The 20,112-nt window shown below is 44.9% G+C and overlaps 1 protein-coding gene and 1 pseudogene across 1 annotated transcript; one reads left to right on the top strand and one right to left on the bottom strand.

The window, feature by feature from the left end:
- The first annotated feature begins 4,469 nt into the window (after window positions 1–4,469).
- On the top strand, window positions 4,470–5,593 carry LOC136460841 (uncharacterized; annotated as a pseudogene).
- Window positions 5,594–12,043: 6,450 nt separating this feature from the next.
- Window positions 12,044–15,611, bottom strand: LOC136458684 (putative receptor protein kinase ZmPK1). The gene has a single exon (XM_066458609.1). The coding sequence runs from the start codon at window positions 15,320–15,322 to the stop codon at window positions 12,956–12,958; it is 2,367 nt and encodes a 788-aa protein (XP_066314706.1). The 5' UTR covers window positions 15,323–15,611; the 3' UTR covers window positions 12,044–12,955.
- Window positions 15,612–20,112: the final 4,501 nt, after the last annotated feature.

Genomic DNA, 20,112 nt, shown 5'->3' with positions numbered 1-20,112 from the left:
CACCCATGGCGGCTTTGAGATGAATGCAATTGAATTAGTAAATTATTTAAGTTTTTTTCCCTTTTGAAGGATGAAGTGCTTAACTGACCTGATGTGTTTCCTTCTGCTTTTGTAGGACATTCCATGCAATATGGTAGAAGTGTTTTCTTCAATGAAATACCTTGGTCATCTTTTCGTGTAGCATCATTTCTGTTGAGCTATCTGCCAGACAGGGGCGGACACAGCGGTGGGGCGGGGGGGCTCAAGCCCCCCCTACCCATGCCGGAGCAGTGGAACCCCCTGTGGAGCCCCCATGAATTTTTAGGCAAAGTTATATAGTGTAGGGGGGGCTGAGACTTAAGATCGAGCAGCAGTGTTGTTCAGCCCCCCCTGAAATATTTCCTGGATCCGCCGCTGCTGCCAGAGGTCAGTTCTTCGAATTGGCAACAGAAGTTTGTTGGTGACATGCTGCCTTTTCTTTCTCAGTGTCGGCACTTCTGTAGTCATTAGTTCTCGTTAGGCCTTTCTGTGGAGTATGCAAAATTGAAAGTTAGTCACTACTCCCTCCGTCTCAAATTAAATCAACTTCTAGAGTTGTCCTAAGTCAAACCATTTTAAGCCTGACCAACTTTATAGGAAAGAGTGCCAACATTTATGACGTCAAATTAGTATCACTAGATACATTATGACATATATTTTCATAATATATTTATTTGGTGTCATAGATGTTATTACCTTTTCCTATACAGTTGGTCAAACCTAAGATAGTTTGACTTTGAATGATTATAGAAATTGATTTATTTTGAGATGGAGGTAGTACTTTGAGCTAGGATTGTCCTAGAGTTTATTGGTGTCATCATTTTGGAAGAAAAATCAGATGCTATCATATGTGGTCCTGCAAGTTGTGGCAAATGAGTTGCCTGTGGTGTTGGGGTGGAGCAGTGGGGCACCATGAATTGCTCTTAAGGTTGTTCGCCCCTGGACATGTAACTCTGGGTTCAGGTGTCTGGTTGTCTACAGTTTTTTGTGTGGCAAGTCAATAGCTTTCTCCTTTGCGTGTGTTAGTGTGTTCTGAGGGTGAGTTGGGTGTGTTGGGTTGAGGTAATTAGCTCCCTCTACCTTACTATTCTTTCTTTCTAATGAAATGATACTGCATGTTTGAGAAAGAAAAAGGATACTATCCAATAATGTTTGGGCTCATGTGTCATGAACTTATGTAGTCCTGATTTACTTCTCACTGTCTAGCAAAGAAAATTCGCGAAGCCAAACTTGAATACGCTGCTAACTCTGACTTCTACGCCTAAGCAAGGAATATGTATGCATTTCTTCACGTTGATTCCCTCGTATGAGCCTCTGGCGGCTTAGAGAGAGGGAGAGAGGAATGTGATATAATTAAGGTGTTTTTTAAATTTTTTTTGAAAGTTGAAGGGCCTAACTGACCTGAGCTATTAATCTGAATACATCTGTTTACTTTCATTTTTGTATGACATTCCATGCAAGATGCTAGAATTGTTTTCTTCAATGTCAGCTGTTTGAATCGGCAACAGAAGTTTGTTGGTGACAGGCTGATTATTCTCTCTCATGCCAACATTTTCATAGTCAATGTTCTTTCTTAAGTCTTTCTGTTGGAGGAGAATTATGTGCTTATTTGAGCTAGTATTGTCTGGGTTTTTATTTTATATCACCATTTGGGAGGATGCGTTGGACGCATTGCTTTTGTGGAGTTGGACAGGTGGTTGGCCGCCTGACCTTTCACCTGTTTGCTGTTCTAACAAAAACAGCAATGCAGTGCTACTATTTTTTTAAGGGAAACAGGAGGGGTTGCCCCCTACTGGCTTTTATTGATTTTTAAAAGAACTAAAAGCTAGTACAAGGGGATCACGAAACAAAAAAGGAAATGAAGAAAATTAGCAAAATTATACATAGGCTTCTAGCCATTGAGAGTTTTGATTAGAAACCAAACAAGAGATATTTCAAGCATCTTGAGCTACATGCTACAAAGTAGTATCACTATTTCTCTTGGATTTGGAAATCGAAATGCACCCCGAGAGTCAAGTTCTTTGCTTGGTTGGTCTTGGTAGACAGGTTAGATACCAAAAGCATGCTCAGATGCAGGAACTTTAATGTGCAAGATGATGTTTTCTGCGTCATGTGCAGTCAGAGAATGGAAGTTAAGACATAGATCATCTGTACTTTTCATGTGATTTTGCAAGGAGCTGCTGGCAAACACTTCATATCCAATGGGACGAAGACCAAAGCCTGCTACCCCGTACTGCTCAAACAAGAGCTCAGCAAAACTTGCACTTCGTGGATTTTGTTGATAGCCACCAGCTGGGAGCTGTGGAAACTCCGAAATGACGAGATCTCTGAAAGAAGACAACCAAGTCATAGTCTTTGGTTCTCTAACTTCAAAAACCAGTGTATTCTCCAGTCTTCATTTCAAGGAAGATATTAGATCTTCCTTCTGCCTTTGGTTAGATGCTATCAGTTAATTTCCTTTTGTTTGTATCAAGCTTTGTAATTATGTAACTCGCCCATTTCTTATTTTTAATTGAAGTACTGTGGGGAACTCCGACACAGTTTTTGCCTTAAAAAATATTTCTATTTGTTCGGCATGTGTGGTATGCTGTATTGTCTTAGATGCTGTTGCTGTATGCTGCTACAGGTTGCATCCTCAAATCATATGGAGCGTGTGCAGTACCGTATCTCTGTCTATGCTGATGATTTCGTCATGTTTTTACGGCCAAACACTAATGATCTTAACCTCATCAAGGAGAATCCAACATTAAATGTTGCAACAAGCTCAAAGTCTTCTCATGTCTCCTTATTATCCAGAGATCAACATGGGAGGCCATCCAACATTTGTTGATCTCATGGCTCCTTATCCAGAGTCTTCTCATCAGAGTCTCCTCTTTGCTATCAGGCAGGAGAGGCCATCCAACATTTGTTGATCTCTTGCGGTTTATCATTCTTCAGAGATTGGGGTTGAGCTCCATCAGTCTGATTTCTACTAGCAAATTTTCAAGTTGGTGGTACCGGGCAATAAAGGACATACCTAAGGAGATGAAAAAAGGCCTACTTAATACACTCATTTCCCTGGTGGGCTGGGAAATTTGGAAGCACATGAATGCGTGTCTTTAATGGTGCCGGTACAAGCATCACAATATTACTGGAGACAATCCTCTGTTTGTGCAAAAGGACTCCAGGAGCTGCTAGCTGAGTCGCTTGTTGTGGGCTGGTTTTTCCTAAGTTTCTGTTGGTGCTCTTTGTCGCTTTGCCTATACTAAACTAGTTTCTTTGGCCTTGTGTCTCACAGCCAGAGGTCATGTTAGAGAGGTTCTTCTCCCTCCTTTGTACTATTCCTCCTTTTCTGTCTTAATAAAATGATGTGCAATTCTCTTGCGTGTTCGAGAAAAAAACTATTCGAGTTTGTCAGCACATTCTTGAGCCTAGAGAGTTGTGTTAGTAATGTAGGTGTCGAAGGTCGGTGTATTCATTACCAGATGGTCCATGTTAACAACATGATGGCAATGTTCCGGCCTGAAATGCAGCCCTTCAGTATCAGAATTCAGAAAGCTTTTATTGGCCGTATGGATCCAGGGCAATGCAACTAAACTGCTTCGATCCTATCATCTGCTGAATTTCTCCACCACCAATTGACTTTTGAAACTGGACTTGAACACTAAAGAACTAGGCGAGCATGGATTCTGATTGGGTTCTGCAAGGACAGAGGGGTTCATATGTTCCAACCCCGTTTGCTCAGACTGTCAGCAATTCATTATGTACCTACTCCAACAACCCGTTAAAATTGTTAGATGTATAGGAGGTGTATGTGTTTTCTGTGTTTTCCCTCTACTTGGAGGGCTTCTTTGCATATGTACACTGTGTATATTTGCCCTCTTGGGTCTTGCAATACAAACGGTTGGCCTCATTCTACTCCTTCTAACATGGTATCGAGCTAGGGTTCGCATCCTTACCTTCTGCTGCTGAGCGACGCCGGTGATTTCTACCCAACCCCGCCGGCCTCCGCATCCCACCCTCGCGCTGCTCCGCCCCGACCATCCGCCCGCACGCGCGGCTGCGCGGCTCCTGCGCCTCGCGCCCGTGCTGGCTCGCCGCCCGCTCGCGCGGCTCTGCGCGCCACCGCGACGCCTCCTCCGCGCCACCGCGACGCCCGCTCGCGTGCCATCGCGCGCTCGCCCGCCGCCGCTCGCGCGGCCCTGCGCGCCACCGCGCCGCCCTCCCGCGCGCCCCTTGCGGCCTCGCTGCTCCCTTCGCCGCGGACACCGGCTCTGCTCCGCGCCAGCACCTGCGGCTCCGTCCTCGCCTCCCCGCGGGCGCACGTAGCGGGCGCGCCGGTGTGTCGGTCTGGTGTGAGTGAGCTGGCCGGTCCTGTCCTCCTCTCTTAAATTAAAAAAAAAGAGAAAGAAAAAGAAAAAGAAAAGAAAAAAAAACAGAAGCAGCAGAGAAAAAAAAACGTTCTCTCCTCCATGGCGTCCCCCGGACGCCCTGGTGCTGTTCTGGTCCCTCGGTGCCCCGTCATTTTCAATGGCACCAATTGGAGCGATTTTGTTTTCCATATGGAGGTCCACATGGATGGGCAGCTGCTGTGGGGCTATCTCACGGGTGAGCGGATCTGTCCTCCCCGTCCTCTTCTTCCCACGCCGCCCACATACCCGCCAGATGCTGATGATGATGCCAAGAATGATTTACTTGAGGCATTTGAGGCTGAGATGGAGAGCTATCAGTCTGATCTTGGTGTCTATGAGACTTGGCTGCGCGAGGAAAAATCTGCTAAGGCCATCTTACTTGCGAGCATGGAGGTTGATCTCTCGTTATCCCTTAGAGGTCTTGCCACTTCACACCTTATGTGGGATCACCTCCGTCGCAGTTACGAGATTCGTAACGAAGCGATGTACCTTGCTGTTGTTGAGGAGGCTCAGTCGCTTCGTCAGCTTGACTCCACAGTTGAGGACTTCCACCGTCAGATGACAGCTGTCTGGCATCGCCTGGACAGTTTGGGCGCTGAGTTCTGCAGTGGTGGTACTTGCCGGTGCTGTGACCGTCACCGGGACCAGAGAGACATTCTTCGCCTTCACGAGCTTCTCTCTCGCCTTCGTCCCGAGTTCGAGACTGTTCGAGCACAGTTGCTGACTCGTCGTCCGCGCCCATCGCTCTCAGAGGCGATGCCTGAGTTACGAGCTGAGAAGACACGTCTTCGCGCTGGGGGTGTGACTCGTGTTCCACCGCAGCCCTCCGTCCTAGCAGCCACACCTCCCCAGGTCTCTCCGCCTCCGTCTCAGCCCGCTCCTGTGGTGACGGGGGCACCTTCTGGTATTCAGTGTGGCTACTGCAAGATCTATGGTCATGAGGAGAAGGATTGTCGCAAGAAGCAGCGCGACCGATCAGGGCGTCGTGGCAGACGCTCTTTTCAGGGCTCTGGTGGTTCCTCTACTACACAGAGCACTCGTTTCCGTGTCTGCAGCGGAGCAGGAGGTTCTTGCCCTGTTTCGTCGCCTCACTACTGCAGCTCAGGCCTCCGGTCACGGGACTACAGCTCAGGCTTCTAGTTCCGCTCCTCCTCCATCAGGTATATCATCCCCATGGTTCCTAGACTCTAGTGCCTCTTTTCATATGACACCTCATGCAACACACTTGTCCTCTCTATCTTCCCCCGATCCACCCATTTATGTTCGCACCGCAGATGGCACTTCTCTTCCTGTTGCTGGGAGAGGTGTTCTTTCGACCTCTTCGTTTAATATTCCTACTGTTTCGCATGTTCCCAAACTAACTATGCAACTCTTGTCTGCGGGTCAAATCACTGATCATGGCTGTCGCATAATCCTTGAGTCTGATTCTTGTTGTGTTCAGGATCTCCGTACGGGCCTTTTGGTGGGAACTGGGCCTAGGTGTCGGGACTCCCAACGCCTCTAGGAGCTTGATTGGTTGCGTCTTCCTTCACCCGTTTTGGCTCCCACATCACCTAGTTCTCCAGCATCCGTGTCAGCTGCTTCGTCTACCACTTCTTTTGCGCAGTGGCATCGTCGTCTTGGTCACCTCTCTGGTTCTAGATTGTCCACCCTTGTTGGTAGTGGTGTGTTAGGTCCTGTTTCTGGTGACACTACTCTTCATTGTATGGGTTGTAAACTTGGCAAACAGTTGCAACTCCCTTACCCTTCTAGTGAGTCTAAGTCCCAGAAACCTTTTGATCTTGTTCACTCTGATGTATGGGGTCCAGCACCTTTTGTTTCAAAGGGAGGTCAATCATATTATGTTATTTTCATTGATGACTATTCGAGATTTACCTGGATTTATTTGATGTCTTCTCGTGGTCAATTTCTTTCTATTTACCAGCAATTTGCCACCATGATCCGTACCCAGTTCAACTCTCTCATTCGAGTTTTTCGTGCGGATTCTGCTGGTGAGTACATCTCCACTGCTCATCGTTCCTACCTTGCTGAGCAGGGTACTCTTGCCCAATTTTCATGTCCTGGTGCTCATGCTCAAAATGGTGTTGCTGAGCGCAAGCATCGCCACACTCTTGAGACTGCTCGTGCTCTCTTGATCTCTTCTATGCTTGCTCCTCATTTTTGGGCTGAGGCGGTTTCTACAGCTGTTTTTCTTATAAATCGTCAACCCTCTACTTGTCTTCGGGGTTGCACTCCTTTTGAGCGTCTTTTCGGCACCCCTCCTTCCTATAGCCATCTTCGTTGTTTTGGGTGTGTCTGTTACGTCCTACTTCCACCTCGTGAGCGCACCAAACTCACTGCTCAGTCTGTTGAGTGTGTTTTTCTTGGGTACAGTACGGAACATAAGGGTTATCGCTGCTATGACCCTGTTGCTCGTCGGATGAGGATTTCTCGGGATGTCACCTTCGATGAGTCCCGGCCTTACTATCCTCGTTCCCCTTTTGGTTCTTCTGCTACCACTGAGTCCCTCTCATTCCTCACTTTACCTGAGTGGTATCTTCCGCTGTCGTCTCCATCCTCTTCACCCCCTCAGGTATCTTTTACTCCGCCTCCACCACCATCACCTACTTCTCCACCTTCACCACCTCCTCCTACCTCTCCACCACCAGTCTCTCCTCCACCATCATCATTGCGTCCTTCCCGTGAGATTACTCACCACTACACTCGTCGTCCGCGCCCTGCGCCACCACTTGACTCTTCTCCGTCCGTCCTTGGACCTCATCCCGAGTCTCCTCCTCGTTATTCTCTTCGTGATCGCAGCACCCTTCGTCCTCCCGATCGCCTTGGCTTCACTGGTGCCGTCTTGGCTGAGCCCGCGACCTATCGGGAAGCTGCCGTTCACCAGGAGTGGCAACATGCTATGGCTGAGGAGATTGCTGCCCTAGAACGTACTGGCACCTGGGATCTTGTTCCTTTGCCACCTCACATCACTTCTATCACTTGCAAGTGGGTGTACAAGGTAAAGACCCGCTCGGATGGCTCTCTTGAGCGATACAAGGCTCGTCTTGTGGCACGCGGCTTCCAACAGGAGCAAGGTCGTGACTATGAGGAGACCTTCGCTCCTGTCGCGCACATGACTACTGTTCGCACTCTTCTTGCAGTTGCTTCTGTTCGTCAGTGGTCGATATCCCAGTTGGATGTCAAGAATGCCTTCCTCAATGGCGAGCTGCGAGAGGCAGTCTATATGCAGCCACCTCCAGGATACTCTGTTCCTGATGGCCTGGTTTGTCGGTTGCGCCGTTCTCTCTACGGCCTCAAGCAAGCTCCTCGGGCCTGGTTTGAGCGTTTCTCCTCTGTTGTCATCGATGCTGGTTTTACGCCAAGTGATCACGACCCTGCTCTTTTTGTTCACACTTCCCCTCGTGGTCGCACCCTTCTTCTTCTCTATGTCGATGACATGATCATCACGGGCGATGATTCCTAGTACATTGATTTTATGAAGCAGCGTCTCAGTGAGACATTCCTTATGTCTGATTTGGGTCCCCTTCGTTACTTCCTTGGTCTTGAGGTCACCTCCACATCTGATGGTATTTTTCTCTCTCAGGAAAAGTACACTCAGGACATTCTTTCCCGTGCTGCTCTCACTGATCACCGCACTGTTGATACTCCTATGGAGCTTGGTGTTCACCTACGACCCACTGATGGTGTACCACTTGCTGATCCTACTCGCTATCGTCATCTTGTTGGGAGTCTTGTCTACCTTGGGATCACTCGTCCTGACATTTCTCACTCTGTGCATATCTTGAGTCAATTTGTCTCAGCTCCTACCCAGCTCCACTATGCTCACCTCCTTCGTGTTCTACGATACCTTCGTGGAACTATCTCTCGGCGCCTTTTCTTCCCTCGTTCTAGTTCTCTTCAGCTTTAGGCGTATTCTGATGCGACCTGGGCGAGTGATCATTATGATCGCTACTCTCTCTCTGCCTATTGTGTTTTCCTTGGCTCCTCTTTGATTGCCTGGAAAACCAAGAAGCAGACTGCAGTTTCCCGCTCGAGTGCTGAGGCTGAGCTGCGTGCTATGGCGACTGTAACTGCGGAGGTGACATGGCTACGATGGCTTCTTGAGGATTTTGGTGTGCCTGCCACTGCACCCACTCCTCTCTCTTCTGACAGCACCGGTGCGATCAGTATTGCTCGAGACCCAGTCAAGCATGAGCTCACCAAACACATTGGCGTTGATGCTTCCTACATGAGATCGCAGGTGCATGATCTGGTTGTGACGCTCCACCATGTGCCTTCAGAGGTTCAGTTAGCTGATTTCTTCACCAAGGCACAGACCCGGGCTCATCATAGGTTTCTACTCTCCAAACTCAGTGTTGTAGATTTCTACTCTCCACCATGAGTTTGAGGGGGGGTGTTAGATGTATAGGAGGTGTATGTGTTTTCTGTGTTTTCCCTCTACTTGGAGGGCTTCTTTGCATATGTACACTGTGTATATTTGTCCTCTTGGGCCTTGCAATACAAACGGTTGGCCTCATTCTACTCCTTCTAACAAAAATGAGACGGAAGCCGGCAATAGTGGCACAAGGGCCATATGAGTTTGAAGCAGTGATACAATAGTCAACAAACTGTTTCAGCGTAGGGAATAAAGACTCAGAGATAGGGAAGGGGGAGTATAACGGAGGCATTTTGGGCCATATGGAACATCTGTAGTAGTTCCAAATAAAAGTCACAACAGGCACAGTCAATGGTATATCTCGGATATATGATGAATTAAAATGGTAGTGTTTCTATATGATAAACTGTAGTGATATAACTTAGAAAAGCGTGATCTTTGTAATGGCAAGAATCAAAACAAAAAACAAACGGAGACAACGAGGAGAGCAGGTACGATGACGGAGATGGCCTAGCCATTGCCTCTTTGTGATGGTGTAGCTATGATAATCTTTAGCATGAACTTCTGACCAGACACTATCATGACGTTGCCACTGAGATTCTCCAAAAAAATGTTTAATAAAGTCATGATGGTTTATCTACTCTTAGAGTGCAGAAACAAACTTTCCCTATTTTTAGCTTCCTAACTTCTTGTTGATGGCTATGGGCGGCAGCGCGCTCTCAGTCTCTGAAAATTTTAAAAAAAATGCTATGGGCGGCATATGTATATTACATAATCATCTGAGGCCGTAGCTGTTTGTGATTATATTTCTTGAAGCAAGTTTGTTATGAAGTGTGCTTCTCTAATTTCAACTCAATGAGCACAAATACGGGAGAAATTTGACTCACAACTGGAGAAACAGTCGACTATTAAAACTCTATGTATAAATTCCTTGTCAATAAAGATCAAAGTTTCACGAATAGTTTGATGACAAAAGCATCTCAAAAAATAAAATGTTTTTTGGTTCTTTAAAGAGGGTCATTCTCACAAAAGATAATTTATTTAAAAAGAATTAGAAAAGATCAAGGTACAACTTGTTGTTTCTTTAATAGTCGAGAAATCATTTGATGATTTTTCTCGACTATACCTCCATTAAATGTTCATAACTTATTTGATGATTGGTATATCCTAGGAAAGATAAAGCATTTAGATATTTTTTCCTAACAGGTGCAATAGTAACTCTTTTTGCGGGAACTATTTAGGGGAATGCATTGTTGCGACGGTGTAAGCTAGAGAAGGAGCATGTGTTGGAGGCATGTTGCAAAATGGGGACTACAGCTATGTGGTTCTTCGCATCTTTATGGATGGCCTTTTGTTTCTGGAATTGAGTTTTGAGTCATGTTTACATTGTAAGCTCAAGTAGACGTGTGGTGTGAGCTTGTAATAAGTTAATTTGATTTTTACTCTGTTTAGCGGATGAAGTCGGATTTTCTTTCCCCTAGCTAAAAAATATTATACCTTTTTATCTACCAAGTTAATCAAAACCATAGACTTAATTGCTTATTTATCTTTTTTATCACTCCCACCCCCATTGAGATTTTTAGACGTCGTTTTAACACTCCCACCCCAAAATATTGACGGGTGTGCTTTTATGTTTTATAATGTCATTTCTGCAATGAGTTAGTGAGCAACATAATTCAAGCTGAAAAGATCGTTGATTACCTCAAATAGTAGAGGTTTTTGAATCTAAAATATAGCAATATGGTCTAAAATATCTCTTGTCAATGTACACTTTAGCTAGTGAGAATTTTTGTTCTTATTTTAAGCTCATTAAAACCATATCTAGCTTTTCAAATGTCGGCATGTCGAGTAAATATTATACCTTTTTATTTATATCCACTCCACTTCCTGTTTCCATCCCCATCCACACCCCAACCCTAACCTAGGCTGCTAGGCACCCAGCAACTCCGCTAGCGGCGGCAGCGTGGCACAACACGGGCAGCTGGCTGGCTAGTGAGCGACGTGGCATGAACAGGGATCTGCCCCACGCGCGGTAGAGGGAGCGAGCATGGGGCGGCCCCGCCGCCCCGCGCGACGGCGCGAGCGAGTAGGGAGGTGACTTGCGGCGGCATGAGCGGGGATCTGCCCAGTGCAGCGTCGCGATTGAGCAGGGAATTTGGTTTGGATCAGAGACCCAGCCATTTCGATTAAGGGGGGCGGGTAAATATAATGACATGTCTAAATGTGATAAATATATGCATAAACGTATTTCTTAACAATTTTTTAATAATTTTACATATGTAGTTAGTATTTATAAAGAAAAATCACAAGGTTATCATTAAAATAGCTAATTTGATGCATTGTTATGCTGTAAAATGAATATTTATATATGGCCCCTAGTTCCGCCTCTGGTTTGGATATCCAAGTCATGCAGCATGGAATGGTCTAGTATGGGCTCGTCCGAGGCTTTTTCGCGGAACCACGTGGTCTGTATCCGTAGGTGCTGCATAGAATGACTTCATGACGGATGAATCGATGACATGACCCAAACCAAATACCTGGACTAGGTTCGGTACTAGGATCGGATGATTTTACATGCCCTCGTGACGGAAACCTTGTACCGAAGGTAGCCCATGTGTTTAGTTCGGGTGATGTCGTTGATTTATCCGTCTGAAGTCGTCCTGTGTAGCACCTTGATATGGACCATGTGCTTCCGCGAGAAAAATTCACGAGCTGCGACACCAGGAGGTATAGGGCGGATTTGCGGCCTGGGCTGGGGCGGCTGCAGCCCGGGGCGCGGCCCAGAATTATAAGAGGTAGCTCTTCAGAGCCAGCCCACCAGCCCTCCCCGACGCGCAGCCTTCCAGCCCACCAGCCCCGCAGGCCGCTGAATCTTGCGCGCCGCCTCTCCAGCTCCCGACTCGGAGGAACTCCCGAACGGCGGCCGAATTCTGAGCGCTCCAACAGGCAGCCACCCCGGCCGCTCATCTCTACTACTCCGCCTCCGGCAGTCCGGCTTCCCCGAGACCGCGACCGAGCATCCGCGCCCCGACCGGCAGCCGCGCGACTGGCCTCCAGCTTCTCCTCTCGATGGCGGCCACATGACTAAAGTAGGAAGCGCCGCAGCGGGGCGCCGGCAGATCCGCCCGCCGCCCGCGTGCGGCCGGCTGGCCGGCCCATCCCCGCGGTGCCCTGCTGCCTGCTGCTTGCTACAGGCATTGCTGACTGCTACGTAAGTAGTTTTTTTTACTCTGCCCGCGGCCATGATTTCTTTGGAACACTGGAATAGTTTAGCTTAAGACCGATTGAGTCGTTCACATATGAAATCATGATATTTTAGATCATATTTAGATCGTTGAACATATCAGCTTCAACAGTGAGATACTGAGTTATATTAAAATCCGTCAGCTTGAATCTCTTAAACAGCTGAAGATTCAACTCTGAATTTGGTACCAAATTTACAGTGTTTTTAGCTGTATTTGAGCTCTGCAACTTCTAAACCGTGTAGATTTTGATCCATGTCCTTAAACAAGATCTGTAGACATTTATGTCCAGAACACATTGCTTAAAATAGATTGAATAATGTACATGTGAATTTAGGAGAAATTATTTGATGAACATGGGACCTCAAGCTCGGTTATGAGCTCTGAACTTCTGCAACAGGAGCAGCTTGCCGGCAAAGCTTATAACTTGCAATAATAGAAGCAATACATGATTTTATCCCTTGTGTCAAACCTATAAGATTGTGTTATTTGTCATATCTATTGCATCTACTAGTGTAGGGCTAGTAAGATTTCTTGCCTTCTATTATTTAGGCCGCCCACCCGCCTGGTTTGTAGATCCGCCACTGTATATAGTCAAACTAAATATGAAGCTTTGTGCATAAAGACCCAACTGATCAACCCATGATAATATTTACCAGAAGTGCGAAGTAGCCAAACTAATATGAACCTTTGTGCATAAAGACCCAGCTGATCAACCCATGGTAATATTTACCAGAAGTGCGAAGTAAAAAAAAATGCTTCAGGGTTCCATTGATCCATTGCAATTGAAGGATCTGAATTTGTCCATAGAAGGATTCATACAACAAAAGGACTGACTCATTTTCTCTAGCAAATACTCCTTAATTTGAATACTACTCAAGAATTCAATTCTTCATTTTGTAAACCAAAACAGGATTGCTTGTTTCAACTCACCATGAGTAGGCCGGGTGATCATCTTGATCAGCACATGCCAAGAGCTCTTTTACAATATCGTTCATTGTAGGTCTGCTATTTCTTTCTTCAAGACAAGCTATAGCAACTTGTAACATTACCATTGCTTGCTCAGGATTGAAATGACCTTGCAGTCTATGATCAACTATATCCTTCACATCTCCACTCTCCAGAAATTGCTTCAAGACCTGCTCAAACTGTCTAAGTTCGATTTCCATCCCATCGACAGTTATCCCACTTGATATCCTAGTACCTGTCAAAATCTCAAGAAGGACAACACCATAACTGTAGACATCAACTTTTGCGTTGATCGGCAAGTTTAACGCCCACTCTGGGGCCATGTACCCCATTGTTCCTCTCATGTGTGTGAGCTTGAAACTTGAGCTGCCTCTCTTTGAGAGTTTGGCTAGTCCAAAGTCTGCTATCTTAGCTTCAAAATCTCGGGTCAGGAGTATGTTCTCTGGTTTTACATCACAGTGGATCACCCACTCAAGGCACTCATGATGGAGATAGGCCAAGCCTCTTGCTGTTCCCAAAGCTATTTTGAATCGTTGGCTCCATGCAATTAGTCTCTCACTACTTACATTACCAAATAGATACCTGTCAAGTGATTCATTCTCCACATACTCATACACTAGTAGTTTATGTTGACCCTCAGAACAAAACCCCCACATCCTTACTAAATTCATGTGGTTAATCCTTCCAATTATACTCATTTCTGCCCACAATTCCTCCTCACTGTGTGAGAAGTTTGTTAGCTTCTTCACTGCCACTACTCGCTTATCTTCAAGTACTCCTCTGTAAACAATTCCAGAGCCCCCTCTTCCAATCTCCTCCTTGAACTTCCCAGTTGCTTCCCTTAACTCGCGGTGTGTGAACATCCTGAATTGGCTTGTTACCATCCTGTAGCCTGCCTCCATTGACTTGGGAATGTTTTGCTTGCTGGAAAGAAACCACCAACTTGTACCAGTAAAGAGCAGTACTAGGGCTCCCAGTATTGCTGCAAACACATAATAAGTTGTCCAATTTTTATCGACACTGTTCATGCCGTACATACTTGCAGATCCTTCTATAATTTCAGGAATATTCCGGTTGCACATGACATGAGACTTTCTGGAGACTAAGGATGTCGATATGCCCAAATTCTTGGGTAGTTTTATATAGTTGTCACCAGGAAAGCTTGGGTTGCTATACCCATTGAAGAGAACAGCTTTAGTATAGCAAAATCCAGGTCCCTTCTTGTATGTGAAAGCAGAGCAGGAGCAGGCATCCAAGCAAATTTGCCTGCATTCTTCAAGTGAGATGGACTGGTTGAAGGTCAGATCGAAGCCATAAAAGTCAGTTCGAGGGAGCTTGATGAACTCAAACTCTTCTGTGTTGTTGCAGCTTTTGCTGAATTGTGGCCGACAACCTTTGTTCCAAGTATGTGGATCAATCATCTCATGTCCTGGTGGACATGAGCAATGAAATCTGGGCGAGGACTGGCATATCCCATTTTGTCCACATAACCCATGCACGTCGCACATTTTTGCTATGGCCTCCCATGAGATTATCCAGTTCCCACTAGATGCATTCAAGCTGTACATTCTGAGGTTTCCATCATAATCAACTGTAAGCCTTCTCTTGATTACAGTACCCCAATCAGATGATTTTATGTTCAGCCCATCACTTGAGAGGAAATAACCTTCAGCGTCGAGGACCGCAACCCTTGTGCTATTGTAATTTGTTCGCCCATTTTGGAACACACTGTAGTCTGCACTTGGCCAATAGATGCTTGATATATCTGGTCCATCATACATGAGGCGCAGCACATTGTCGTTGTCGAAATACAGGCTATTGTAACCAGAGACTAACCGTGTTGCTTTGGTGAGCTGCTGAAAAGGCAGCAAGGTATCAGTTGGTGAAGAAAAGCTTTCCCATAAAACTGCACCGTTGGAGTCTCTGATGACAAGGTTGCCCGTATCAAGAAGGGCAACTGCTGTGCCCCTACCAGAACTTGTCTTGCTGTCCCATGTCACGGTGCCATTGACATCAGTGAGGACCAAGTTGCCACCATGGTTGAGCGAAACCATGGAGCCACGGCCGTTCACCGGGGACTTGGGGTTTGCAGACCACACGACTGTCTTTTCCATGGTGTTGGTGAACCAGATAGAGAAGGAGAAAGCATTCCCTCCAACTTCATAGAAGCCACAGGAGAAATCAGCATTGGGTGAGGTAAGGAAACTTTGTTTATAGTCTTCTACCAGTAAGGATGAACCAGTGCGTAGCATCTGCTGGGGTGAAGCATATGAGGATGGAAGAAGGGTGAGCAAGGGAAGAAGGAAAAGAGAGAGGAACCTGGCCATGTTTCGGGGTCTTTGACTCTTGAGGCATGGTATGTTGCCTCCATTTATGATGGATCGTGAATTTATCTTGTCTTGTTTCAGTACCCACTTTCTGCCATGCCGCCTTCAGGAAGTCAAAACATTAACGGATGCTGCAACTTGTACGCCTGAGCCAGGAACAGTAGGTGTTTCTTCACACTGATTATCTCACGTGTCATTCATGGCGGCTTGGAGAAAACAGAAAGGGATGAATGTGATAGGATTATGTAAATTTTTTAAGCCCCTCTTCTTTTATGGTTGAAGGGCTGGATTGACTGAGGTATGAATGAAAATATATCCGTTTACCTTTTATCCATTTCAGGTGTTTCGCTTCAATGAAATATCTTGGCCCTTCAATTGCTCTTATATAATACTATAGTTTTGATAGCACTGGGCTATCAATCAGATGCCAGCCTTTCGAACTGGCAACAGAAGTTTGTTGGGGTCAACCGACAAGCTATACGCATATTTGTCAACATTATCATATATTCATATTTGTGATGGTATATTTGTTTTCTTGGGCGTTCTGTTCATGAGCAACAAATCGAGAATGATTTGGTATATTAGCCTATTGTTTATTCAATGAGGCTATGGCCATTCTTTTGGGAGGGGGACGTGCTGTCGTGTTGAGACTCGCTTGAGCATTGCTAGCTGTGGCAGGGGCCAGAGCTGTTAGCCGCCTACCAGTTGCAGTGCCCTGTTCGTTACGGTGACAGTGACGGTTTTATAATGGACTTCTGAGTTCTGACCAAGCAACTTGTGCATATCATGCATGACGTTGCCAATATCCCCAGATATTAATGTCATTATGATAGTATATCTATTTTCAATTCTTTGCGTGCAAACGCGGGCTGGAGTTGTTTTCCGCGCTATGTAACTGATTGGTATGAACCGCCTCTGAATCATATCTGGTACAGAGCTATCGGGCGATTAATTTCTTGAATCAGGTTTCTGTTTCATTGCTCATTTTCTAGGAACCATGTAAACTAAAGAGATCTTCAAAAAAAAAAAAAAGAGTTGCCAAAACCATGAGTTTAGCAACGCGCCAAAATGACTTGGAAGCAAATTTTGTGCCTTCCTCCAATAATTTTCAATATTTTGTTCTAAACAAAATGAAATTGATACCATATCATCCGATTTTTCCTAGTTTTTTCATTGTCCGGGCACCGTACTGCTGGCTACGGGCGGTGGGGAGCAAGGTAGGCATCGGTGGCCGGCAGAAGACACAGGCGAGGAAGAAAAAAAGAAAAGAGAGAAGGGGTGGCTGAGCAATTGGTGGAGGGTATGTACATGCACGAATAAATGAGCAGTGCCACCGTCGTTTTAGCAAGCATGGAAAGCTTGGCAGCAAGAAAGAAAAACTGTTTTTGCGCGTCTCTGCTAAAAACACGAATTGTAGGAATGGTTTTAAATAACTTGTGGGGATGGCCTTTACTCCGTGCAGAACCCCTGCGCCATGTATACGGACTAGGGCAGACGGTTCTTTATGTCAAGTTCTGAATGAAACCGGTTTCGACGGTGTGTGGATGAGAGGCCGGCCGGCTCTCTCTCACGCTAGTCAACCCTCGAGGCCCTCAACCAATGTCCAGACGCATAGGCCTGTGATGTGTTTCTAGAGAGCATGCCACGTATGAACACGTGTTAGAGCACCTGCAAGCCTTGATGTGATCAGGTACTATCTCCCAATATTTCTGAAAGTACAGCCGATCGTATATGCTGAGCATAAGTTAGTACTCCTCTATCCTGATATAATTATCGTTGTGGCAGTGCATTCAAATATCTTCATTCACAACATTGTTCGGTGCATCTAGACACGCAATGTCTAGGTTTCGAAAATCTTTGCTGCACCTAGTAACAAGCTAAAACGATAATTATAGCGGGACAGCAAGAGTACACGTGTAGAGAAAGGCTAAAATATTTCTTTTTTTTTTTCTAAAAAACAAGCTAGAGAAAGGCTAAATACTCCCTCTAGTTCGGTTTCTTAGGCGTTTAGGAGTATTACCAAAAGTCCAGTATATTTGGCATATAGGATTCTCAATGTTAATGACCAAAAGTTAAAGGGTCATGGCATGCTAAGGGGCAAGGGCACCTGCAACAACAAAGACATTTGTGCTCTATAATGTTGTACACACGTATGATATAGTAAATAGTGTAGACCATCTATCCATCAGTCTTGCTATAATACTGTACACGTATGATATAGTAAATACTGCCCACATGTTGTGTTACTAGATTCAGCAAAATACGGCCTTGTTCGTAAAATGGTTTCTTGTTTTCTTTTAATTTAAGTCGCTGGCATGCATAAGAATGAGCTTGAAGGAAGAGTTGTCGGCGAAAATAAGTTTAAGTTATAAGTTTAATTCTACAATAAATTTTATTGACGAATATTGAGTTGTAGGCCATGTTTATTGGGTTTGAACCAATGTTCAAAATAGAGGGATTTAGCTGGCGCTATAGCGGGCTTTAGCGTTTCAGCAGGTAGAACGCTAAGCTACGACAGATTTGGCGCTAGAGGAAGTTTTCCGCTATTAGCGGCTAATAGCGCGCTATTACCGCTAAATGAACCTCCACTTAGACTGTCTCCAATAAGGAGACCCAAACCTAAAATGGGTAGCAAGAGACCCAAAATCAACCTCCAACAGAGTACCTATACGGGAGACCTATTTTGGGTTGTCTGAGAGGCACAACCCAAATATGAGTATCATCTCTCCTGAGAACCCATTTGCAGAAATGATTCTCTTTTGGGTCTTGTTGTTGGAGAAGATGCCGAATATGTATTGAATCTTTTGCCTGTAGCGCTACCCAAAGGACGAATGAGTTTTGTATCTTAGGTGTTGTTGTTGGAGATAGCCTTCGCGCCATTATTTTGCGCGGGCTTACATTTTCCTCGGCCCAAATCACTGCGATACATAACGATGGGAAGCTCTCACACGCGAAACCCTACCCATTCGACACCGGTTCCTCTCGAGCTCGCGTGACTGCTGGCGGCGGCGCCGGATGCTGTTCCTTCTGTGACCGGCGAGCGGCAAGGGTGCAAGACCGGCGAGGGGCGTCGGAAGTGCAGGCGGCGGCGAGCTGCGGCACCGGCTGCTGCTGTTGCCACGACTGCAAAGGGCAGCGGTAAGCAGCGAGCGCGCGGGAGTGCAAGCGGCAACGCCTGGTGCTGTTGCTGCGATGGCCATGTCCGAGCCAGAAGACAAGATTCTTCAAACTCTTCTCATATTTCATCTGTTCTTTACGTATTGGGCTATTGGACGTGAATGTTAGTGACGTAGTGCTGCATCTCATCCTCTGTTCTTTACTCTTTACTGTAAATAAATTGGCATTTATCCCATGAATAAATTAGAGTATCAGATCTGTTCTAGGTTGGTGCATTAAGCTTGCTACTGCTGTTGTTTGATAGGATATTAGGTTTACTCTTTACTGTAAATACAATGGCTTAGGATTTTCTGTACTGCTACTATTGATTGGTTTACAGTTTACTGTAAATAAATTGGCATATATCCCATCAAGCAAGTAGAGTATCAGATTTGTTCTAGGTTGGTGCAGTAAGGTTAACATTTTTTATCTCATATTAATTTTGTTGCTTAGGTACCCCATCAAGTGTTGCATCTGTCAGTAGAACAATCAGCTTCCACCAAAGTTGCTATCAACTCAGATGATCTTGCATGGAATCATTGGTATTACCTTTTGCTTGACATATTTTTTTACTCATCCGCTAAATAGCCGCTAAATGGCTTGGCTCGCTATTTAGCCCGCAATAGCCCTTCTTAGCCTTTGGGAGAGGCTGCCGCTAAGGGGAGCCCGCTATTTAAAACATTGGTTTGAACATGCTAAGAGTTCTCCAGTTGCAATACGTAGATATATTTATAATAACATTAAATAAAAAAAACTTTCTACCTTCACAAAAAATATATTTTTGGCTTATAAAAAATAAATTAAGAAAAAAAGAAAAGGGAAAACCGTCGTATCCGTGGGCCAACAAAAGAATAAGACGGCCCAAGCAAAACAATACATGGCCCACAAGGAGAAAAAAAACAAGACGCTCTAGCCCCTTGGCCCACGTGTATAGGAGTATACCAATTGGAAAATGTCTGCTTTACTTAGATAAACTATCACTATAATTCTGTTAAAAAAACTATCACTATGATCTAGTTTTTCATATTGAATTCTAAAACCAGACATCTTACATACTCAACTCTTAAAACTATTCAAATTACCTTCTAACCCCGGTCAGAATTTGTTTTCAAAGTGATATCGGTTTTTAGTTTAAAAACTCAAAAATAAAATAAGTTTTTTAAACCACAAAAAATGTCTCTAAGCTTCGAAAAATACCAAGAAAAATCATAAAGATAGATCAACGCATGAAAAACATAAATCACATATTTAGAACTAATGGAAGTATCTCTAAACGTTTCCTTAATTAGATTTAATTCTAGAAAAATGGGGAAAAGTATCTAGAATAACCTCCCCACTTGCTAATGTATTCAACATTAAATTTATGTTGGGTCCAAAATCCTTGCTAGTTGCATCTCATATTTTTCTTGTGAAAATTTTAAAACATATATGTGTACATCAATTACAATGTTTTAGAACTTTTCTGATTTTTTTCTAGAAATTTTTTCGTTTTACTAGACCTAAATCTAATTTTGGTAGCTTCTTGAGATTTTTTATGAGCTTTTATTTAGGTTTTTATCCTAATCTAGGATTTTTCTCAGAATTTTTAGAGTCTTAGAGACATTTTTTATGGTTTAAAAACTTGTTATGTGTTT

The sequence above is a fragment of the Miscanthus floridulus genome, chromosome 6 (assembly GCF_019320115.1).
Source record: "Miscanthus floridulus cultivar M001 chromosome 6, ASM1932011v1, whole genome shotgun sequence".
NCBI classification, from domain to species: Eukaryota; Viridiplantae; Streptophyta; class Magnoliopsida; order Poales; family Poaceae; genus Miscanthus; species Miscanthus floridulus.
Note: the sequence above shows the minus strand (reverse complement) of the source record. Positions and strands in the feature narration are given on the sequence as shown.

Excerpts from the sequence above, each read along its gene's own strand:
- LOC136458684 (XM_066458609.1), bottom strand. The coding sequence starts at position 15,322 with ATGGCCAGGTTCCTCTCTCTTTTCCTTCTTCCCTTGCTCACCCTTCTT.